Source organism: Leopardus geoffroyi, chromosome E2, assembly GCF_018350155.1.
Source record: "Leopardus geoffroyi isolate Oge1 chromosome E2, O.geoffroyi_Oge1_pat1.0, whole genome shotgun sequence".
NCBI lineage: Eukaryota > Metazoa > Chordata > Mammalia > Carnivora > Felidae > Leopardus > Leopardus geoffroyi.
Genome location: NC_059335.1, coordinates 2,429,133 through 2,454,055, shown reverse-complemented (window position 1 = coordinate 2,454,055; position 24,923 = coordinate 2,429,133). Strand labels below are relative to the sequence as shown.

Here is a 24,923-nt window from a genome sequence, read left to right as displayed (position 1 = left end):
AAGAGCATGCGACGCTTGATGTTGGGGTCTTGTGCTCAAGCCTCCTGAGTTGGCTGTAGAGATTACAAATAAACATAAAAAACAGGGGCACCTGGGTGGCTCAGTCCGTTGAGCCTCCGACTTCGGCTCAGGTCATGATCTCACGGTTCCTGGGTTCGAGTCCCACATCGGGCTCTGTGCTGACAGCTCGGAGCCTGGAGCCTGCTTTGAATTCCGTGTCTCCCTCTCTCTCCGCCCCTCCCCCGCTCACACTCTGTGTGTGCCTCTCTCTCAAAAATAAACAGACATTAAAAAATTAAAAAAATAAACTTAAAAACGTTTTTGCTTATTCCGCACTCTCCTTCATAACCTACATTTATTTCAACATATGTAATGACGTTCAAAGTTAGTTACCGGATAAACTCGCGAGTTTTTCTCCTTCCGAAACTTCTGGTAAAGTGGCCGCTCCGCGCGGAAACGATGATGTAACGAATGAGACACTTTGACGGTCACACACAAGCGTGTTCCCGGAGTGGCATGGTCCCAGTCAGACCCAACGACAGGTCCGAACCACACGACACACACCGCAACGGCCACGCAAGACGCGATGGCACACACACTAAGCACCTGATGCGCAAACCCGCCCGCAGCCACGTGGGGACTTGAACACGCTCCCTCGAGGCACACCGGAGCCACGCCCACCCAGAAACATTGCGAGATCCGGCTTTGAGGCCTGGCTGTGCCTCTGCGCCCAGAAACTACGTTTCCCAGAAGAGACTGCGGCGTTGGCCCACTCGCGAGGCAGCGTCCGCGGGGCGTTGTGCGCCTGCGCCATCTTCCGGCTTCAGGCGGCGGGTCCGCCGATACCGAGGAGGAAGCGCACCCGGGCCTGCGGGGAGCGCGGCCACGGTGGCACCTGGATTCGAAGAGGAGGCAGGTGAGGGGCTCTGGAGCTTGCCAGGCTCTCCGGGGTCCGTGCGGGAGCGGGCGCCACGGCCGGGCGGCTCTCGGGCCTGGGAAGAACCGGAACGTCTCGCCCCCGCGTCGGTCTGCGGCTTTCCGGGATCTGGACTACATTTCCCATCGGCCTCCGCGGCGCACCCGTCCACCCCCCCCCCCCCACCCCCCCCCCCCAGCGAGCGCCTCCTTTCCGCGTCCCGGCTCACAGCCCCCATCTGTGGACCACTTAGGTGGGTGTGAAAGGGACCCGACTTCCTGGAAATGCTGGTGGATGTTTTACAGTCATTCTTACTCGTGCCCCCCCCCTTTTTTTTTTAAATTTGGGATGGAGTCTTGTTTGATAAGATTCTCAAAGAATTGCAAAACTTCAAAAGATTTAACACCACTAGTTTAGAAGCGGAGACTGAACTTTGAGAACATTTTAGATGATCTTGTAAAATAGTCCTTGTCCAATAGTGGGGAAACGGTTGGGTAAATCATGGGCCACTCTTGTAATAAAATATTACAAAGCTATTACAGATAATGCTAAAACAGTGGTCATAATAATAAAAAAAAGACTCCTATGACATGTTACCAATGGTTTCATGTACACATTACTTAGAATTAAATATTTGTAACATGCAAGGCATTGTTCTAAGTTCCTTTCGACAATAGTACTCGTTTAATGATGAACTCACAAAGTGGTTAAATGACATGATTCTTAATACTTGGATGTTTTTATTCCAGTTGGTTTTGTAAGCCCATGTGCCAGTAGGAGGGTGGATTTGACCTCTTTTCCGGAATGTTCTCATGTTGTATAAAGAGACTGCTTGTGAATGTCTTTCCTTATAAGTTAATGTTGCCCCCCCATCAGTTTTGATAGTTATTTGGTGTTCCATCATACGGCTGGGCCAAAAGTGATTCAACTACTTGCCTACTTGTGGACTGCTAGATACTAATTTTTGTTCTGTTTTTCAGTAAATACTGTGCACACAGCTTTGCTCGCTGCTATGTCTCTGTACAGAGGCCTATGTATGTGATGGTAATGATTTGCCCACTGCACCCACACCCCTTTTATTGACTCAAGGCAAGGTCCACAAAGTGATGTCCACTAGGCTTTAGGTAGGGCTGTAAGGTTCTTGGTGAGTTTGGAAGTTGGGTAAAGAGCCAGGGAGACCTCTGAAGGTGGGCATGAGAGAGTTAGATGGTCTGTTTTTGGGAAGGCTTCATTGTGGGCTGGGCTGATGCTGATGAGGTAGGCTGTGCTCCCTGGTCTGAGAACAGTCTTTCTTGTCCTTGAGACACCATGTGGCCTTAATCACTGGACCAGGACTGAGCTCCCAGCCACAGATTTGCATCAGTAACAAGGTGGAATTCTCTGGATATTTAGGGGAAATCGGAGAGAAAGGGTCACTGGTTCCCTGTCACGTGGCAACAGCTAATGCTGTGTTTCCTGGAGTTGGGTAAGGGCCACTGTGATCCAACTCCAATTCTTGTGGGGAGTGGGGCATAAGAAGGCAGGGACTTGTAACCACGGCATTCTGGGAGCTGTAAGGCAAAATTGGCCTCTCATGTTTGTTCTTTCCTCCCCCAGCTCTGCCATCTCAGGATTCTGCCCTTCCCCAAGAGAGGAACCAGGAGGAGGACCAGTCAGCCCATGACATTCTAAAAGTCATGTCCCTTGTGAGTCTTAAAGTTGTGTAAATATTTGCTTTCTTTATCTTGAAGCTTCCCACCTGGATTTCATCCAAGAATCTGGTTTTCAGAGGTTCCCATTTTAGGGACTAAAAAGACCAGGTAGCTAGTACCCTCTCCCACTGCCCCCTCTACTCTGACTACCGCCCATGGATTCGTTCTGTACAGCATTCCACATGTGATAGTGTGATATTGTGCCGGGAGGCTAGATAGAGCAGGGATCCATTTCCTTGTATAAAATGAGAACCAAGGGTGGATGAAATAGAAATGAATACTTGTGATAACTGACACGGAAAAGCATGGGAACTGGTCTTGGTTGGTTTCAATCTCAGGGCGAGGCACGATCTCCTGCTGTGGGAGGGATTGATGACTGGGTGTATAACTTAGGCTTCGCCGGGAATCTGAGAGGTTAGACACCAGAAGTAAGGTCCACTTTAAGGTTGAACAGAGCATTTGAATGTGGATCATTCTTCAACAGCTTCTTCAGCTTAAGACCAAGAGAAGTGCAGATGTGGGGGTTGTGAGATAACCAGCCCGATGGATGAATTTTTCGGAATCTAGGTAGTCTGAGCTTCGAAGAGCCTTCAGAGATCTGATCCAACCTCTGCCTCCAAAATAAGAGAACGGTTGAGTCATTTTTTCACTTGGTAGAAAATTGTATAGCTAATGAAAATAATCTTAATTTAAGAGTTTTCTCCTAAGGAAGAATGCTTTGATATGTTGACATCATGATGAACCTGTATCTTCAACTAATTCTCAATTTATACAAATATCCTATTTTCTAAGATAGAAACATTTCTTCAGTAAAACATTTGGGGGTAAGTCTATCAGAAATTGTTGGTTTGGTTTGTTGTTGCTGCATAGAAGTTGAAATTTCTCTAGTTGAGAATTTTTATATGCCAAGGACAGAGTGGGCAGCATGCTATTTTATAAAGTTTGTCACACTGGGGAAAACTCCACTTAGCTGGCTTTTAATTTTCCTCCCAGATCTGTGTACAGAGCTTTGGTTTGTAGTAAAAAGAATGTTCAACAACATTTCAACACTGTTTTCCTCATGCCCACCCTCTCTTGTCACTTGCTCACATTGGAGGCCTCCCACCCCAGCCTCCTTTTCACCTGAGCACCCCATTCCTGCAGAGACCGCCTCTGTCTCCTCTCATCCCATCAAGAAACATTTCCTTGAAGTTTGCAGATAACAAACCTGCCTGTTGTTTCAGGAGTCAGACTTGTTCAGGGATGTGGCCGTAGTCTTCTCCCAAGAAGAATGGGAACGACTGGCACCGGCTCAGAGGGATTTGTACAGAGACGTGATGTTGGAGACGTACAGCAACCTGGTCTCACTGGGTAAGGGGACCTGGTGTATTAGTTTGGATGTTATCCGTTCCTTCCTTATCAATTTCCGGGTACCTTCTCAGTGGTCAAAAAACAGCTCCATGGGCCGACACTGTATCTTCCCCAACCTGCAGGGGACTGTCAGGCCTCCTCTGGTCTCTCCTGCTCGGTGACCAGATCCTGGATCTGAATTCTGGGGGCCCCACGCCATAACTGGGTGGCATGTTTTCTCTCCCATCCAGGTCTCGCCATCTCCAAACCTGATGTGATCTCCTTCCTGGAGCAAGGCAAGGAGCCCTGGATGGTGGAGAAAGCAGCAGCAGGAGGCCTGTGCCCAGGTGAGCGAAGCCTGTGTGGGAGGAGAGAAGCCGCTGCATATACCCGTCTAGTGGGTGCACGAGGAAGCAGGAGCTTGGAGTTGGAAAATTTTCCCTTCGAGGTGCCCGACTCAGAGGCCAGGTCCGAGTTACCATCTGTTCTAGCCTGTCAGGTGGTTCCTTTCTTCCTGAGACATCTCTGTGTATCTGGGTTATCACTGCCTCTTGTCCTTGCCTACCTGGTTAAAGCATCCTCAGCCTCCTTTGGTGAATCTTCTCACTTTCTTTAAATGTTGGAGCACCTGGGGCTCAGACTTGGGTTTCTTCTTCCCTGTTTATTTTCATTCCTCAGAACCTTCTCCATTACTTTGCTTTATTATATATTTTTTTCTATTACTGTGCTTTAAATACCATTCATACCTATGTTGTCCATCGTGGAGCCCCATGTGCACATTGTAATTCAAATTCATTGCAGTTAAACACATTTAAAAAATCAGTATCTCAGTTGCACTTGCCCCATTGCAAATATCCAATAGCCACTCTGGCTGGCTTGTGTCTACGGGACGCAGTGCAGATTCAGAACATTTCCATCGTCTTCAACTTCTCCTTTAAACTCCACATACTTATCCAACTGCCTTCTCATCATGTCCACCTCACTGTTCATGGGGCGCTATGAATTTAACTTTCCAGTGAGGAGTCCTTGATCCTAACAATCCGCCCTTCTCTCTTTCTTCCACACTTTAGCAATAGGGTACTCAATTCTTGTACTTGGTCAAGTAAGAAACTCTCGAAGCATTCTTGGATTTTCTCTCTCGCATACCTATCCAGACTGTCAGCAAATCCTGTTAGCTCTACCTTGAAATACGTCCAGAATTTAACCACTTCACCCACACCACCGTCATCTCTGGCTTAGACTATTGCAGTAGCCTCCTCCCCATCCCTCTGCTTCTATTCTCATCCCCTGAAGTGTTTTGTTCACACAGCAGCCAGAGTGACTTCAGATGTGGAAGATTCGTCCACGTTGAAGTGGTAGTTGGCCTCGGGGAGTGAGTGAGGTCAAGTGTGGAGTGAGCATCAGGAGAGACGATGTGTGCAGCTGTATGTGTGAACATATTCACAGGTTCTGGGGATTAGGACATGGGGATCTTTGGGAGGCCGTTACTCTGCCAACCACACCCATAATGTCAGTTTTGCTTTTGTTTTGTCATTTTAGTTTGACAGCATATGTTTGATTGATGTGCTGAGTTTTATTTACTTCTTAGGTGTGTGGGTTTACATCATGTTTAAAGAAGACCTCCCCCTTTGACATTATAAAATGAGTCACTTGTGATTTTTTTTTTCTAGTATATTTATGGTGCTCTTAATGATTCCTGTGGTGTTTATTCTTCGTGCAAGATGTGATTTCACATTATTTCCCAGGTTGTTACCCAGTTATTCAAACAGCATTTGTTAACTGATTTTATCTTTTCACCACTAATTTCCCTAGCCACCTTTATCATCTGCTCTGTTACCTCTGGATCCATTTGTGGACTTTCGTTTCTGTCTCGTTAATCTCTTTGTCTAACTACGTGACCGATACCATATTGTTTTAATTACTGAAGGTTTTAAATATCTGGTGGATAGTTCCTCCTCATTCTTATTTTTCAGAATTTTCCTGACTATACTCATTTGTTTTTCCATTTGAACTTTAGAATTAGAATATCTGGTTTAAAAAATAACCACGTAATTATTCTTACTGAGATCACAGTAAATTTCTAGATTAATTGAGGGGAAAACTGATTTTTTAAATCGATTTTATCTATTTAAGAACAATGATAGGCTTTTCCCTTCATTTATGTCCATTTCCTGGTTGTTGTAGAGTTTTATTTATATGGGTCTTGTCCATTTCATATTATATTTATTCCTAGGTATTATGTATTTATTGCTGTTACTGGAAATGGGGGCCTTGCATCCCTATTACAGTTCAACTGGTTGTTTTATATAAGGCAAAAGCCATTCATGTCTTCAGATTAATTTTGTAATTAACCCAACATACTGGATTTTCTCATTATTTATAATAGCTTTCATGTAATACTTGAATTTTCCAAGTAGTCAATCATATCATCTGCAAATGGTGATAATGTTTTTGCATTTTTATACCACTTGGGTTTTCTTTTGCCTGACGAAGATGCTGATTACGTAGTACCCCCAGAACAATGTTAATGGGGGTAGTTTATGTCCTAATCTTGTTCTTAACCTTAATAGGGATATTGTAAGTGGCTTCTCATGAAGCATAATATTAGATTCAAGAATGAGATAGAGATATTTAGTTAAAGAAGCATCCACCTTTTCATATTAAGTTTTCTTTTTTAATCTGTCAAGTCTGGATTATATGAATAGATTTCCTAGTTCTGAATACTGAATCTAAACATTCACCTGTTGCATTTCTTGAGTCAATTGTGGTAATTTATATTTTTCTGGAAAGTGCTCTTTTTAAAAAAAAATTTTTTAATGTTTGTTTTTGAGAGAGAGAGGGAGACACAGAATCCAAAGCAGGCTCCAGGCTCTGAGCAGTCAGCACAGAGCCCAACATGGGGCTTGAACTCACAAGCTGTGAGATCATGACCCGAGTCAGTATTGGATGCTCAGCCGACTGAGCCAACTCAGACACCCAATGCTCTTTTTTTTTTTTTTAATTAATTAATTAATTAATTTTGTGAGAGCGAGAGAGGGAGAGAAAGAGCAGGGGGAGGGCAGAGAGAGGAGAGACAGGGAATCCCAAGCAGGCTCTGTGTATTGTCAGCACAGGGTCTGATGTGGTGCTTGAACCCATGAACTGTGAGATCATGACCTGAGCCAAAATCAAGAGCTGGACGCTTAATCAACTGAGCCACCAAGGTGCCCCTTTTTTTTTTTTTTTTTTTTTGCCCCTTCTCTTTTTAATTAAAAAAAAAAAATCATGGTAAGCTATACATAACAAAATTCACCTTTTTAACCATTGTAAAGTGTGTAGTACATTGGCATTTGGTACGTTCACAGTGTTGTGCAATATCACGATTATCTAGTTCCCTCATATTTTTATCACCCTGTGGTCTTCCACCCTTCTCCGTTTTCTTTTTTATTTTTAATGTTTATTTTTGAGGGGGAGAGAGAGAGCGAGGACGTGCATGTGCACGCACGAGCAGGGGAGGGGCAGAAAGAGGGGGACAGAGGATCTGAAGCTGGCTCTGCATTGCCAGCAGGGAGCCAGATGTTGGTCTCAAGCTCACAAACCACAAGATCATGACCTGAGCTGAGATCAAGAGTCCAACACTTAATCGACTGAGCCATCCAGGCACCACTTTAATTTTTTTAGGAATCTCCATACTGTTTTCTGTAGTGATCACACCATTTTACATTCCCACCAACAGGGCACAAGGATTCCAGTTTCTCTACATCCTCGTCAACACTTGTTATTTTCTGTTTAGTTTTGTTTTGATAGTGGCCATCCTAATGGCTTTGAGGCAATATCTCATTGTAGTTTTGATTTGTGTTTCTCTGATGATTAGTGATGTTGAACATGTTTTAAAATGCTTGCTCAATTGTATATCTTTGGGGAAATGTCTGTTCAAGTCCTTTGCCAGTTTTTTAATAGGGTAGCTTTGTTGTTGAATTGGAAGAGTTCTTTATATATGCTGGATATTAACCCCTTATCAGATATGTGATTTGCAAATATTTTCTTCTATTCTGAAGGTTGCCTTTCACTTTTTTGATTGTTTCCTTTCATAGTGAAAGTTTTTAAGTTTGATGTAGTCCCATTTGTCAATTTTTGCTTTTGTCTATTTTTGTCTATTTTGTCTATTTTTGTCTATTTTTTCCTGGGCTTTTAGTACTCTATCTAAGAAATCATTGCCAAATGCAATGTCATGAGGTTTTTCCCCTATGTGGGTAGCCAATTTCATCAGAACCATTTGTTAAAGAGACTGTCTTTTTCTCATCATGAGGTCTTGGCACCCTTATCAAGGATCATTTAATCTTATGCATGGGGGTTTATTTCTGGCCTGTCTGTCCTGTTCCATTGGTTAAACTTTAAAATACTCTGCCAGGCTGCTCACGAAAACATGAAATTGATACAGAAGATCTCATATTATTGTTGCTATTTTGCAGTTCTTTTTAAGTTTATTTTTTTTATTTTGAGAGAGAGGTGAGTGCATAAGCAGGGGAGGGGCAAAGAGAGGGGGAGAGAGAATCCCAAGCAGGTTCTACACTGTCAGCATGGAGCCCGGTGTGGGGCTCTATCTCACAAACTGTGAGATCATGACTTGAGCCAAAATCAAAGAGTTGGACACATAAATGACTGAGCCACCCAAGGGCTGCATTTGCTTTTTGTTTTTTGTTTTTTTGAGACAGTGTTTTTAATGGCCTGTCCTTAGAGGCAGCCAAGGTTCTTTCCACGTTGCCCAAAAAGCAAGTAATGTGTCATTACTTTAATCCTAAAACCAAACTCACATTTGGGCATAGTTCCATGTTCCCAAACTAGTCTTCTCTTTCTACCAAGCTGGCTTCAATTTTCCATGTTCCAGTGCAATCTTTTGATTGTCCTTTATAGGATGGCAGTCAGATGTTGCTAACTGTTGAGTAGGTCAGCCACCAGTTCATAGGTCGCCATCATAATGACGGTATTTGGAATCTGTCTCACTAGAGTTGTTAGACCACAGTGAAGAGACCCAAAACCTTTCTTCTGAACAACCACACATGGTGTCTGGAAAAAATATCTATATGTACTTGGTGCCCTCTTCACCTAGTCTTGTTCTTACAATTTTACATGAATGCTGTATGGTTATAGCACAAGTTTTTTTTTGTTGTTTTTTTTTTTTCGTAATGTTTATTTATTTTTGAGAGAGAGAGGGAGACACAGAGTCTATAGTGGCTTCAGGATCTGAGCTGTCTGCACAGAGCCCGAAGCAGGGCTCGAACCCACGAACTGTGAGATCATGACCTGAGCCAATGTCAGATGCTTAACCAACTGAGCGACCCAGGTGCTCCATAGCACAAGTTTTTGAGAGGACAGCAGCATCATTCCCACAAAATTTGGTATTTCTTTCACAGACTCTTCATCATCTTCCATTATCAAACTCATTTTTTATTCTAGTAGTTTTTGCTTAATACTTCTACAAATAACCAAATGAATAAAGTTCTGTGAAATGCCACTACCCGAGGCTGACCTCCTCCTATAAAGTCTTCTTTGGGCATGTGTCTGCTACACTTTATGAGCACATTAAAAAGTACCCATTTGTTTTTCATAGTTCCTTGTATCAAGCTGTAACCAGTTCTTTCTTAGCCAAATGGGATTGGTTGCTGTGAGTATAGTAAAACAGGCCACTGCAGCTGAAGTCATGTGACAGGTAAAATGAGGACCTACTACATCATTCGACTTTGCCTCACAATTTGAATCAGCAGCAAAGAATGTTGCTCTGGAAGAAGCCACCTCCATTCAATTGGGGCCTGATCCTCTAAACAAGGAACAAGACCTTCCTTTTTCCAGGGTCACATTTAGGCACTGTAAAGGTCCAGAAGAGACGGGTTTAGTAGACACTAGGTCTAAGCCGTGTGTTCAGCTGAACTTCAGAGGTAGAAAGCATCACAGCAGAAGACCATAACTGTGTTACTATAACTTTCAGTGGACATGTGCGACCAGCCCCCCATCCTGCCACCTCCCCTGGCAGGCAGATGCGTCATCGTGTCCCTCCGGCCAGATGAAGATCCAGGCACCCCTCCCCATCGTTTTTTAAAATCCACTTTATTGAGGTATAATTTACATTCAGTACAATGGCATGCATTTGAAGTATACTGTTTGGTGAGTATGGACACATGTGTATACTTGTGTAACCGTCAGCACAGGCTAGAGAACATTTTCATCACCCTGAAAAGCTCCCTTGTGCACTTTCCCTCACAATTGCTCATACACCCAGCCCCAGGCAACCAGTGATTTCTTTGTCACTCTAGTTTATGTTTCTAGGGTTCCACAGAAACATCCTTTTCTTTTTTAATGTTTATTTTTGAGAGAGAGGGAAAGAGAGTGAGCAGGGGAGGGGCAGAGAGAGAGAGGGAGACACATATCTGAAGCAGGCTGCAGGCTCTGCGCTGTTAGTACAGAACCCAAAACAGGGCTCAAACCCATGAACCTCGAGATCGTGGCCTGAGCCAAAGTCGGACGCTTAACCGACGGAGCCACCCAGGCACCCTGAAACATTCATCTTTTTAAAAAACATGGTTCAGAGATGGGGTGCCTGGGTGGCTCCGTCAGTTAAGTGTCCGACTTTGGCTCAGGTCATGATCTCGCTGTTCATGAGTTCGAGCCCCACATCGGGCTCTGTGCTGACAACTCAGAGCTGGAGTCTGCTTCAGATTCTGTTTCCTTCTCTCTCTGCCCCTCCCCCACTTGCTCTGTCTCTCTCTCTCAAAAATAAATAAACATTAAAAAAAAATGGTTCAGAGGTGATTCTGATCCACACTAACATTTTAGAGCTATTCTTATAACCTCCTTCTGACTACTTCATCTCAATTTATGGTGTTTCCTCTCTTTCTGTTTTGCATATCTGTTTTCTAATTGCCTAGCCACATTCAAGAGCTTATAAGTATAATCATGAGTCTGGATTTTCTGGTTTTACTATAGAAGTTCCTTTTTCTGGAAAAGGGAAAAAAACACATGCTTTTTTTTTTCTCCCCCCCCCCCCCCCCCCCCCCCCAGAATTGAACTCCAGGTATGATACTAAGGTATCCTCTCCAAAGCAGCATATTTATGAGGTACAGTCACCACAGTGGGAGATAATGGAAAGCCTTGCAAGTTATGGTCTTGCGTGCTCAAGGTTCCAAGATGATTGGGAATGCAGACAACAGGGAAGTTCAGATGGACATCTGAGTCCAGTGATAGTCAATGATGAAGAAATGTCTACTTTCAACCAACAAGCACCATCATTTCCTTTTTATCAGAAAATTCATACTGGACAAAAGCCCTATGGATATGATGACTGTAGAAAAGATTTCTGGCAGGAAGACTTCCTTATTAATCATCAAGGAATTCATACTAATGAGAAACCCTATAAATGTAAGGAATGTGGCAAGGCCTTTAAATATGGCTCACGATTAATACAACATGAGAATATTCACTCTGGCAAGAAACCCTATGAATGTAATGAATGTGGAAAGGCTTTCAATTCTGGTTCAAATTTTATACAACATCAGAGAGTTCATACTGGTGAGAAACCTTATGAATGTAAGGACTGTGCAAAGGCCTTCAGTCGAAGCTCACAGCTGATTGAACATCAACGAATTCATACTGGTGAGAAACCCTATCAATGTAAGGACTGTGGCAAGGCCTTCAATAGGATCTCACATCTTAAAGTACATTATAGAATCCATACTGGTGAAAAACCCTATGCATGCAGGGAATGTGGGAAGACCTTTAGTCATCGGTCTCAGTTGATTCAACATCAGACTGTTCATACAGGCAAGAAACTCTATGAATGTAAGGAATGCGGGAAGGCCTTTAATCAAGGCTCAACTCTTATTCGTCATCAGAGAATCCACACTGGTGAGAAACCCTATGAATGCAAGGCATGTGGGAAGGCCTTTAGGGTGAGCTCACAACTTAAGCAACATCAGAGAATTCACACTGGAGAGAAACCCTACCAATGTAGGGTATGCGGTAGGGCTTTCAAACGGGTCTCACATCTCACGGTACATTATAGAATTCATACGGGTGAGAAGCCATATGAGTGTAAGAAATGTGGGAAGGCCTTCAGTCATTGCTCGCAACTGATACAACATCAGGTAATTCATACTGAGGAAAAGCCCTGTGAATATAAGGAATGTGGGAGGACTACACACCATGATTCAGCAACAGCTCAACATCAGAGAATGCACAATAGAGAAACACAAGTGAATATAATAAATGTAGAAAAGCCTTCCATCAGCACTTACCCCTTACTAATCATCAGAGAATTTATGTTAGCAAGCAACCATATAAATGGAAGCAGTGGGGAGAGCCCATTAGCTTAGGCATCACAGCTTAGCCCTTATACTTTGGAGAAAGACTTGAAGAGTGTAATACGGATGAGAATGCCTTCATTCAAGCCATCCTTTATCCTGAATCATAAGATTTGTAATGAGGAACAAGTGTATGGATATAAATTGTTTACTCCATGATTATCAAAAAAGCAAGGGAAGATTGGAAAAAGTTTTGCCTCTAACACATTTTGGAATCACATTTTCTTTCTTTTCTGTCCTTTTTTTTTTTTTTTCAAGAGAGAGTGAGTGGGAGAGGCGCAGAGGGATTAAGAGAGAGAGAGTGAGAGAATCTTAAGCAGGCTCCATGCCCAATGCAGAGCCTCTTGCGGGGCTTGATCTCACAGCTGTGAGATCATGACCCGGGCTAAAATCAAGAGTCAGACACTTAACTGACTGAGCTCCCGGGTACTCCCAGAACCATATTTTCTAACCACACTGTAACAAATTTAACAATAGCCAAACTTTTTTTTTTTTTTTTTTTTTTTTTTTTTTTTAACAGCCAAAAGTTTTCATTTGCTTGGAAATCAAAAAGAAAAAAAAAAAAAAAAGCCAAATTACTCTTGGGTTCCACTTCTTTTTTTTTTAAGGTAGGCTCCACATAGAATGTGGGGCTCAAGCTCATGACCCTGAGATCGAGTCACATGCTCTACTGACTGAGCCAGCCAGGTGCCCCGTTACTCTTGGGTTAATAAGGAAATAATCATGCAAATGATTATGAATGGTAATGAAAAGAATGACAATTGAGAGATTTATATTCTAGGAGTTGGAGGATGTGGCTAAAGTTAGAAGAATTTTTATAGCCTTTAAATGCATGCAAAGTGTGAAAACCTGAACGATTATTCTCAAATATATTAAACATACTATTTGAGAAGCCAGAAAAGAGAATACCAAACACCCACGTGAAGAAAGAACAAATTAATAGAAAAAAAAAATGAAATTAGAAAGTGGTTATCTTAAAGTAGTCTCAGTTTTATTTCTTCCTGGCCCAGGAATAAACTACACTTAGGATAATATTTCTCAATTCCCATGTTCTAGATTATCTTTCATAACTTCTGTCGAACAGAGGGGTCAGTCGCCTACATAGTGGCCATACCCAGTTCCCTTTCCTATTGGCAGCATCTGTGTCTTGGTCTTAGACTCTGAAGCTAACAGATGCAAACTTTTCAGCCTCTTTTGCAGCTCAGGGTGGCTCTTGTTCCAGGGTAAGGCCAATATGTTCCAGGGGTCTGTAGAGTCTTCTGGGAAAGATTTTCCTTACTCAGAAGAGACCGGAACATTAGGAAGACTCCCTCTCTTTTCATCTGCTTTTAAACATTTTCCCATGAGAACATAATGCCTGGAGCTGTTGTAGCCATGTTGGAACCAAGAGGAGAGAACAGAGGAGCTCAGAGAAGCTGACCCAGAGCCCTGACGACACTGAACTATCAGGCCAATTCTGGAACGTCTCTGAAGCCTTGTGTAAAAGAAACAACCATTCACTGCTGAACTTACTTTTAGTTGGGTATTTTGTAAACTTGTGGCCAAAAGCGTCCTAAATTACATAACTTCAAATTTTATTTTATTATGATGGGTAAACGTGGCTGAAAGTACTTTTTTTGAATTTGACATTTCTCTTTGTGGCTAATTCCAGGATTGATTTTTGTATATATTCTGTAACGTTGCAAAAGAATATATATATTCTACTTTTCTTAGGTACAAGATTCTGTGTAAGCCAGTGGATTATAATGATAAAACTCTCCATGTTCTTATATAATTTGTATACTGGATCAGAATTTTCTAAAATTGAATTTTTTAAACCAAGATCTTGAATTTCCAGAGAGTTTTACTTTTTAATTTATGTTGCTTGACCTATAAAAACATACAACTTAACCCCTATTTATGAATCCTACCTTTTATCATTATATAATATCCTAACTCTGCCAAGTGTAGTGGTTGACAAACCAGATCTGGCCCACTACCTGTTTTATAAATAAAGCTTTAGTGGAACACAGCCATGCTCATTTATTTCCATATTGTCTACTGTTTTTACACTACGACAGCAGAACTGAGTGGTTGCAACACAGACTATGGCCACAAAGCCTATATTGACTGACCCTTTAGAATAAAAGTTTGTCAACCCTGGCCTACTGTAATCCTTTTAGCATTCTATTTCCATACCATGTAATATTACTAATAGTAATTTGTCTTTGTTTACCTGGTATATTTTCACCCATCCCATTATTTTCAACCCCTGTCATTTTAGTGATTTCTTATTTTAAAAATTGCTGATTTTTAAAAATTGAAAATATGAGGGAACCTGGGTGGCTCAGTGGGTTAAGTGTCTGATTCTTCATTTTGGCTTAGGACATGATCTCACGGTTTCGTGAGTTTGAGCCCTGCATGGGGCTCTGTACTGGCAGCCTGAAGCCTGCTTGGGATCCTCTCTCTCCCTCTCTGCCCCTCCCCCACTTGTGTTGTCTCTGTCTTTCTCAAAATAAATTAAAAACTTAAGAAACTGAGTCTTTTTTCTGTTAAGAAATTCGTGTTGGGTGTAATTTCAACTTGATTCCTTTCATTTTAGTGTGTATTCGATTTATTTTGGGCTTTCCTTTGCTCATGTTGGCTGATCATTCCTTTTGCTAAATTGGAACTTAACACTGTACTTAGGGTAGTGATCATCTCCCCATTCTTAATTATTATTTGGGCAGAATGAGAGCAGTATTTTTTAATTTTTTTTAATGTTTATTTATTTTTGAGAGAGACAGAGACAGAATGCGAGTGGGTTAGGGGCAGAGAGAGAGGGAGACACAAAAGCAGAAGCAGGCTCCAGGCTCTGAGCGGTCAGCACAGAGCCCGACCCCATGAACCATGAGATCATGACCTGAGCCAAAGTCGGAAGCTCAACCAACTGAGCCACCCTGTTTGGGTCCCAGGTGCCACAGAATGAGAGCAGTGTTAACACTTTCTCACCCATTGTTAATTTTCTCTGCCACTTTCCTTCAAGAAGAGACCACTCTTGCTTTTTCTTTCCTGCAAGCCGATTTCACAATTCCTCCATTTCACTAACCTAATAAGAACCTAATCCAAAGCTTTTAGTTTTTCTCTTACTTATTTGATGCTCAACGTTACTTACTGCCAGACCCATTCATGATAACCATTTAAATTTAAAGATCCTCAGGGAGAGTAACATTCATTGCTGGCTGCTGTTTCTTTTCATCTTTTTTGCTGTCTCGTAACAGTTTTATTTCAAATCCTATTTTGTTAGGCTGTTTTATTGAGTATTTGTATTCTCTGAATGCTTGTATGTCCAAAACTTTCTTGGGCCCTCACAAATTATGTTTTTGGCTTGTAGAACATTCTTGGGATTATAGTTTTTTTCTGAATAATATGATTTTCTTAGCTTACGTAGGTATTTTTGTTTCTGGGGTGCCTGGGTGGTTCAGTCAGTTGAGCATCTGACTTTTGATTCCAGCTCAGGTCATGGGATTGAGCCCCAAATTGGGCTCTACTAAGCATGGAGCCTACTTAGCAATTCTCTTTATCCCTGTGCCCTTCTACCCCACTCAAGTTCTCTCTCTCTCTCTCAAAGAGTTGTTTCCTTTTGCTGCTATAACAAATTATCAAAAACTTACTGGTTTAAAACAACACATTTATTATCAGGAGGGCAGAAGTCTGAAATAGGTTAGGTCATTAGATCTCTTGGGCCAAAATCAAGGTATTTTTAAATTTTTATAAAATGTTTATTTTTGACAGAGAACATGAGTGGGGGGGGGGGGGGCAGAGAGAGAGGGACACACAGAATCCGAAGCAGGCTCCGGGCTCCGAGTTGTCAGCACAGAGCCCGACGCGGGGCTTGAACTCACAGACCGCGAGATCATGACCTGAGCCGAAATCAGACGCTCAACCAACTGAGCCACCCAGGCGCCCCCCAAAGTAAGGTATTGATGGGATGTGTTCTCTTCCAGAGGCTCTGTGGGAAAAACCATTTCCTAGCCTCTTTTAGCTTCTAGAGGCTGCCTGCATTCCTTGGTGTGGCCCCTTTTGTCTTCAATGCCAGTAATAGTTCGCTGTGTCTCACACTGCAACACTGCAACACTCTTTTGCCTCCTCTTTCACCTTTAAGGAATCTCCTGATTATACTGGGCTCATGTGGACAATCCAAGATAATCTTATCTTAAGGTCAGCTGATTGACAACCTTCAGTCTATCTGCAACTTAATTCCCCCTTGCTACCAACATAACATATCCACAGGTTCCTGGGATTAGGACAGGGGCCTCTTTGGTGAGCCATAATTCTGCCTACCACAGTAATTGCTTCTGTCCTAGCATTTGGCAAGAGTTTCCATCCTTAGAATTCAGGACCTCGGGGCGCCTGGGTGGCGCAGTCGGTTGAGCGTCCGACTTCAGCCAGGTCACGATCTCGCGGTCCGTGAGTTCGAGCCCCGCGTCGGGCTCTGGCCTGATGGCTCAGAGCCTGGAGCCTGTTTCCGATTCTGTGTCTCCCTCTCTCTCTGCCCCTCCCCCGTTCATGCTCTGTCTCTCTCTGCCCCAAAAATAAATAAACGTTGAAAAAAAAATTTAAAAAAAAAAAAAAAAAAAGAATTCAGGACCTCAAGTAGGATATGCTGGGGAGATAGTCTCATGTCTTTTCTTAGCCCAAGGAAATTTTCTTCTAAATATTAATTAGTACTTCTCAATTGTTCTATTTTATTCCTTTTTTAAAAAAACTTGAACATTTTTGAATAAGCAGTATATCCTCATGATTCAAAAACAAGTCCTTCTATCCTCTTCCCTTCCCTTCTCTCAGAATACTACATTTCTGGGCTTTGAGTCTTCAAAGGTATAACTAATTCATCTCTTCTTTTAATATCAGTAATCATAGTTCCCCGCAGTAACCCTGCAGCCCAATTATATTTTCGTTATTGTAGAAAAAAATGCAGACGTAGAAAAGTTAAGTGACTTGCCGAAAAACACAAAGCTAGGATGTGAGTGGTTGAGTTTGGTGTTTGCACTTGGGTCTATGTCACTCTAAAATCTTTCATCAAACACAGTGCCTGCAGGAAAATGGTCCTCTATATATTCCAGCCCCATCGAAGTTGAATCAAGGTGGGGAATTCCTTAGAGAAAGCAGTATCAGAGATAGAAGACACTTACTTCATGACATCATAGATATTGGTGCAGCCACCATTCCCAAGCCCAGGCGGCCGCGCTGGAGTTTGGACTCGTCCTATGCCACCTGTGAAAAATTTGGAACCAAAGCAGGTGTCTGGGAAAAGTAAGATCTTGTGGGAAAGGAGTGCCCTCCAATCAAGAATGACTGGGAAAATCTTAGAATCTAATATGTCTGCCCATGTGGTAGAATACTATACAGTTAATAAAGATAATATTTTTGAAGTTTTCCAGAACAAGGAAAAACATCCATGATCTAATGTTAAACATTCACAACAATGAACGTATTCTCAGGAAATCCTTGTATTTAAATTGCATCTGGTCAGAAAGAATTTGCAAAGATTACTTTCATTTTTTAACATTTATTGATTTTGAGAGAGAGGAGAAAGAATGAGTGGGGGAGGGGGCAGAGAGAGAAAGAGAGACAATCCCAAGCAGGCTCCGCTCTGTCAGTGCAGAGCCCGACTTGGGCTCAAACTGTGAGAGCATAACCTGGGCCAAAATTAAGAGTTGGTTGCTTAACCAACTGAGCCACCCAGGTGCCCCAAATACTTTTGTTTTTAATTTTTAAATTTAAAAAATTTTAAATTTACATCCATGTATGCTAGCATACAGTGCAATAATGATTTTAGGAGTAGAATCCTGTGATTCATCCCCTGCATATAACACTCAGTGCTCATCTCAACAAATGTCCTCCTTAATGCCCCTTGCCCATTTATCCCTTCCCTTCCCTCACCTCCCCTCCAGCAACCCTCAGTTTGTTCTCTATATTTAAGAGTCTCTTATGGTTTGTTCCCCTCCCTGTTTTTATGTTGTTTTTGCTTCCCTTCCCTTATGTTCATCTGTCTTGTATCTTAAATTCCACATATGAGTGAAGTCTTATGATATTTGTCTTTCTTTGACTAATTTCACTTAGCATAATACCCTCCAGTTCCATCTACGTAGCTGCAAATGGCAAGATTTCATTCTTTTTTTTTTTTTTTAATTTTTTATTTATTTTATTTTTTTTTTTTCAACGTTTATTTTTGGGACAGAGAGAGACAGAGCATGAACGGGGGAGGGGCAGAGAGAGAGGGAGACACAGAATCGGAAACAGGCTCCAGGCTCTGAGCCATCAGCCCAGAGCCTGACGCGGGGCTCGAACTCACGGACCGCGAGATCGTGACCTGGCTGAAGTCGGACGCTTAACCGACTGCGCCACCCAGGCGCCCCGATTTCATTCTTTTTTATTGCTGAGTAATACTCCATTGTATATACACACCACGTCTCCATCCATTCATCTGTCAATGGACACTAAATACTTTTTTAAAGTATTTAGTCCATGATTCTATGGACCTTAGGTAATTTAACTGGTTTGCTATTATTGGACTCAATACGTTAAGGCTATCTGCAGTTTCTTTACAGTGGCCTCCTTCCCTTCACATACTTCTCCCCTCAGGGCCATGTGGTCTCTCAGTTTTTAAAACTAAAAATGTTGGTTTTTCACACCAGGATAGCCACAAGGATGCGGCCATCTTTGAGCAGAGTGTGGGTGGCCAATCCCTGTCTCTCTCCGTACTCCCACACATATCTACCCAGAGGGATGTGGACAAATTGGAGAGTGACAGGAGTCTCAAATTGTTGGTGAAGAGCTTCCTCTCAAAATTCATTGACTGTCATCTGGAGCATCATAATTTCTCCATCATGACTCTCCAGGGAACTGCTAGTGTTTGACTCTGGGAATCAACAGTTTCAGACTTATAATGCTGGAAATAGACCAGTCTGAATAATTTCTGAAATTTTCCCTCCCTGATTCTTCAAGCCATTCTCTTTGCCTCTCTGTATCAATGTCCTCTCAAGGGACTGGGCTTGAGGTTTTGAACAGCAATAGCATACAGGTCTGACTCATTTTCCTATATGCAGGGCTCAGCAATTCTAAGCCAGGTGTGATTGTTGGTGCAAGGGAATAGCCTTTGATGATGAAGAGACAGCAGCCTAGGTGAGGGAGGAAGGGGGAAGCCATTGTGGGAAAAAACCGCACATCTGTTTGGCAAGACTTTTCAGAATTTCGTCCTAAATTCTTTCCTTAAATGCTTACAGAGCTCTCAAGCTGACCTTACTTTTGTCTTGGAGCTCAGGCTGAGCTGCTCTGTGAGAGACTCCAGAATACGATGGCTTGAACAGTAGAAGAATTTACTTCCCGACACTGAAGGTCAGCGTTTGATCTTGGACTTCCCGGCCTCTGGAACTGTGAGACACAGATTTCTGTTGTGTATAAGCCACCCAGTCTGTGGTATTTTGTTATAACAGCGCTAACGGACTAAGACACCAGGTGACGTGTTGGGGCTGGCGTGTGGTTACAGCTGCACAGACGTTCCTTCTCCCCCGTTGTCTCCACTACGTTTCTCCGTGCTAGGGCAGCCCTCCTGGGGAGGGCTGGGGAAGGTTTACTTGTTTCACCTTTCCCCTAAGTAGTCCCTTGTGACTTCATCTCACTGTAAGGAGGCTCTTCCGTTAGGTATCCCACTTGGATAGTCTTGGGCTTGTGACACCTTTCTGCCTACCCGAGGACAAGGAGGTCATCTGAGCTGAGGATGGATTCTCAAGGAAAAAGCATCTTTGGTACTCTTGACTTTGTAGCCCAAGTTTCCTTACATTTGGGCTGGTAAGCCTTGGCTATTTTTTTTTTTTTTTCAGAACTTTGATGCTCTTAAGATTTTGGGGGTGAATTTTATTTTAAAAATGTGTTTTCAGTGGGAGGGTTGTTTTGAATAACCTGGCCTCTCTACTCTTGAAATCCTGGTTTGTTTTTTATCCCCCTCTAATCTCTTAAGATCAGTATTAAGATTGTGTGTGTGTGATGAAGGTATTTTTTTTTAATTTAAATCCAAGTTAGTTAACATGTAGTATAATAATGATCCCAGGAATAGAATTTAGTGATTTATCACTTACATATAACAGTGCTCATACCAATAAGTGTCCTCCTTAATGCCCATCACCCATTTAGCCCATCCCCCCACCCAAACACCCCATCAGCAACCCTCGGTTTGTTCTCTGTATTTAAGAGTCTCTTATGGTTTGTCTCTCTCTGTTTTTATCTTATTTTATTTTTCCTTCCCTTCTAGGTTCATCTGTTTTGTTTCTTAAATTCCATATATGAGTGAAATCATATAATATTTGTCTTTCTCTAACTTATTTCACTTAGCATAATATACTCTATTCCCATCCACATTGTTGCAAATGGCAAGATTTCATTCTCTTTGATCGCTGAGTAATATTCCATTATATGTATTTATATATATATAATATATATAGTATATAGTATAGTATATATTATATAGTATATATAGTATATAGTATACAGTATAGTACAGTATAGTATATATACTATATAGTATACATATATATAGTCACATCTTCTTTATCCATTCATCAACTGATGGACATTTGGGCTCTTTCCATACTTTGGCTACTGTTGATAGTGCTGCTGTAAACATCGGGGTGCATGTGCCCCTTCGAATCAACATTTTTGTATCCTTTGGATAAATACCTAGTAGTGCAGTTGCTGGGTCATAGGGTAGTTCTATTTTTAGTTTTTTGAGGAACCTCCATACTGTTTTCCAGAGTGGCTGCACCAGTTTGCATTCCCACCAGCAGTGCAAAAGAGACCCTTTTTCTCTGCATCCTCACCAACATCTCTTGTTGCCTGAGTTGTTCATCCTAGCCATTCTGACAGGTGTGGGGGAGTATGAGATGAACGTATTTAAACATATAAAATACAGGAAGTGGGCACTTATAAAATTGTTAGAAGGGTCACAAGAGCTGACTTTGCAAGGTAGGTCTCCAGAAGTGCCTCCCCAAATGTGGCAAAACTGAACCTTCAAAACGTGTGCTCCCTCAGCCACGGTCCAGAGGTCGAGCTGCAGGGGGCTGCCTCTGGGACCACCAACTTCAAGCACATGCTGCTTTACCTGCAATCCAGGGTCAGAAGGTAAGATGACGCAGGGCGCCTGGGTGGCTCAGTCAGTTAAGCAACCAACTTCAGCTCAGGTCGTGATCTCACGGTTTGCGGGCTCAAGCCCCACGTCGGGCTCTGTGCTGACAGCTCAGAACCTGGAGCCTGCTTCGGATTCTGTGTCTCCCTCTCTCTCTGCCCCTCCCCCACTTGCACTCTGTCTCTCTCTCTCTCTTGAAAGTAAATAAAACGTTAAAAAAAAAAAAGAAAGTAAGATGATGAAACCACCACTCACTGTTGCCACAGACGCGTGGAACGCGGAGTTCAGACCCCAGCCGTGCTGTCTCTGCCACCACCTTTTGGTAGCCACAGCAGGAGGAGATGCTGCCTCTGTCATCCAAATGTCACACAAGGGCATCTAAAGGGTGGAATCTTATTTCTGTTCAGAGTGCTTTGTGCACAGAGCAGGAAAATTACTTTTCCAGCCTATTCATGAGAGGAAGTCCAACCAGGACGATGTGGCAATGAACTCTGAGTGCCAGCCAATTAAAATTAGCCACAGGAACTGTACTTTTACAGGGTTTTCTAGAATTTGTATTTAGCTCTTTCTCAACATCCTCTGGTTGGTTTGTTTTCCTTTCAGTAGTGTGACTTGTTTCTTCCTTGATCTCTTCATGCATTTTAATCCATGCTCATTTTATATTCTCTCAGTTTATGCAGTTATCTTGTTCTTGTCCGTGGTTTCGGCTCGTGCCCTGCTCCTTTGCCGGGGGAGGCAAGCTTCGTCCTGCATGCTGCTCTGATGAGGTTGTTTCTGGTCCTTGGAGCCCCACCTAGGGCTCCCCAGTTGGAGCCCCATTAGCACGTTGGGCATGCATGGTCATCTGGATGCATCCTTCCTGCTGAAGCAGGAACTTGGGATTTTGGAGAGCAGCAGTGGGCGGGCCGTCCCATCCCTGTTTCCTCACTAGGGCTGGAGATGTTTCCACTGGGGTTGGGGATGGCTGAGATATGACCCCAATCTCCCCATCGACCTCAATGTATTAGTTTTCTATTTCTGTTTGATCAACCGTCACAAGCTCAGAGGCTTAGAACAACAATCCTTTACAATCTCCCAATTCCATGGGAGTGAGCATAACTCAGCTGGATCCTTTGCTCAACGTTTCACAAGGCTACAGTCTGCGTGTTGGCCACACTGAAGTTCTTATCTGGAGCTGAGGGTTCTCTCTCAAGGCTACTGGTTGTTGGCAGAATTCACTTCCTTACAATCGTGGGTACCCATGTTCTTTCTGGCTGCCCACCAGAGTCACTCACAGCTCCCGGGGGCCACACCTCTCCATCAGTGGTTCAGAACACTGATTTTCTTCCTTGAGGTCAGCAGGAGTGTGTCTCTTTCTGACTTCTGCTTTTAAAGGGCTTGTTTGATTAAGTCAGCCTCATTTAAGCTAATCTTCCTTTTGGTAACTCAAAGTCAGCTGATTAGTAGCTTAATTATAATCATACAGGGCATGCAGCATGGGAGGAGCAGGCTTTGGTGGGGAGGGACGTCCTAGAAGTCTGTCCAAAATTTTCATGAACACCAGAAGGCTGGCACCAGACGAGGGAGGAAGAGAATTGCAACCTGTCCTTCTGGGAGGCAAGGCTGACCGCTCATGTTTTTTCTTCCCTCCCTGGTTTTGCCCTTTCAGGACTCACCCTTCCCCAGGAGAGGAGGCTGGATGACTCATTGGCCCTTGCTGTTCTGAAAGCCATGGCCCAGGTGAGTCATGCTTTCTTTCCCCTTCCTCAAACTGTGCTCATTTTTTATGAATATAGGACAACTTCCTTGGATTTCCTGTCTCACCCATGCATGAAAAGATCAAAAGGCCCTGAGCCATCGCTAAGAATCCCTCTCTCTCTGAACCTGCGTTCATGTATCCACATGACGTAGACTCTCCTATGGACTCAATTCTGCAGAAACGCATTGCTTCAGGGAAACGTGAAAGACTCCTATGTGAAATATGATTTGATGGACTAAAGGAACCACACATAACAATGCTTTAATGGTAACCTACAGACCAGGGTTTCCCAGTTAGACAAGATGGGCCGTGGTGTTGGTTGGTCTCTGCTGTGGTCCGAATGTATCCCCCCAATTCATATGTTATGGTATTTGGAGATGGACCTTTACTAAGTGATTAGGTCAGGGTGAATGGGATTAGTGTCCCTATAATAGAGGCTCTAGACAAATCCCTGGTCCTCTTCAACCCCGTGAGGACGTAATGGGAAGTTGACCAGTGGTACTTTGTTATAGCAGCCTGAATGGACTAAGACAGAAGGTCTCAGGTTCAGGACCTTTTGAATTGGAGTTGGCATTGGGAATTTGAGGCATTGCCCAGCAGTCCCTCCATCCAGCCCAGATGGATGCCTGACCCAAGATCAGATGTGATGCTGAGCCATACGTGTGGGTAACGGGTCGCATCTGTGTGAGCCTGGTTTATCGCCCATCAGCATTCTAGTGCTCGGGAACAAGGAAAGAGTGTGCCTGGGGATGAGCTAGGTGAGACTAGTCAGAGTGCGTGAGTTGTTGAAAACCATAAATTGGCAGAGCTAAGAATGTCCCTAAAGATATCTTGTTCAACTAGATGTTCAACTGGGTGGTTGAACTCACTGGATCTTGGCTCAGGTAATGACCTCACGGTTCGTGAGTTCAAGCCCCATATCGGGTTCTGCGCTGATGGTATGGAGCCTGCTTGGGATTCTGTCTCCCCTTCTCTCTGCCCCTCCCCTGCTTGTGCTGTCAAAATAAAAATTAAAAACTAAACTTAAAAAAAAAAAGGTATCTTATTCAACCTCAAGTGCCCAGAAATAAAAGAGTTTGTCACTTAGTGCGATGTCATGGGAAATTGTGCAGCTGATAATAATAAGTCTGTATTAAAGAGTCTGACCGAATAAGGAAACATTTGGACAGTGATGAAGCTGCTTCTTCAATATATTTAAGAATGATACACAAATCCCATAATTCCTAGCACAGATTCTGTTAGTCATTTTGGAATGATTCCATGAGAAAAATGTTTCAGGATTTCCCGAGCTCAACACGAAGGCGATTTGAGGCTGATAGTTGTTCGTTGTGCTGTCTTGTGAACAGGTGACCGGTCAGCGGCATCTGTGGTCTCTACCCGCTAGGTGCTAATAGCGCCCCCTATCGCAGTGGCGCCAACCAGAGTGTCTGCAGGCATTGCCCACTGTCTTCTGGGGGCGCCATATTGTCCCTGAGAGCCATTTCTCTAGTTTGAGTTTTCTTGAAACATTATGAAAGCACTCAAACACTGAAAACAATATCAGTATATTTCCATATTCACTCCTTTGATTTCAGAACAGAAGGAATAGAGAATTCAGACATGTGAATTCAACTTCTACAGTTTATTGGCAAAACATTGAACTGACTTCTTTTCGTTCATTGAAGTATCTTTTGATGGCTGTATCTCCCTTTACGAAGGAAGTTGTGCTGCTCTCCATAGAAATATCAAGAACATACGGACCCTTCTCTTGAATTGCCAAAATCGTCTTACGTGC

The 24,923-nt window shown here is 42.9% G+C and overlaps 1 protein-coding gene and 1 pseudogene across 2 annotated transcripts; one reads left to right on the top strand and one right to left on the bottom strand.

Annotated features, from left to right (window-relative positions):
* The first annotated feature begins 652 nt into the window (after positions 1–652).
* On the top strand, positions 653–24,832 carry ZNF582 (zinc finger protein 582). Of its 2 annotated transcripts, none has more exons than XM_045440303.1 (5): positions 653–916; positions 2,513–2,601; positions 3,831–3,957; positions 4,188–4,283; positions 10,972–14,280. In XM_045440303.1, exons 2-5 carry the CDS (start codon positions 2,593–2,595, stop codon positions 12,279–12,281), a joined length of 1,542 nt encoding a protein of 513 aa, XP_045296259.1. In that variant the 5' UTR covers positions 653–916; positions 2,513–2,592; the 3' UTR covers positions 12,282–14,280. The 2 variants fall into 2 exon arrangements, with proteins under 2 accessions (XP_045296259.1, XP_045296260.1); XM_045440304.1 differs by lacking the exons at positions 653–916; positions 10,972–14,280 and adding exons at positions 23,060–23,130; positions 24,729–24,832 and having other exon boundaries at positions 925–2,601.
* On the bottom strand, positions 8,848–10,780 carry LOC123578432 (annotated as a pseudogene).
* Positions 24,833–24,923: the final 91 nt, after the last annotated feature.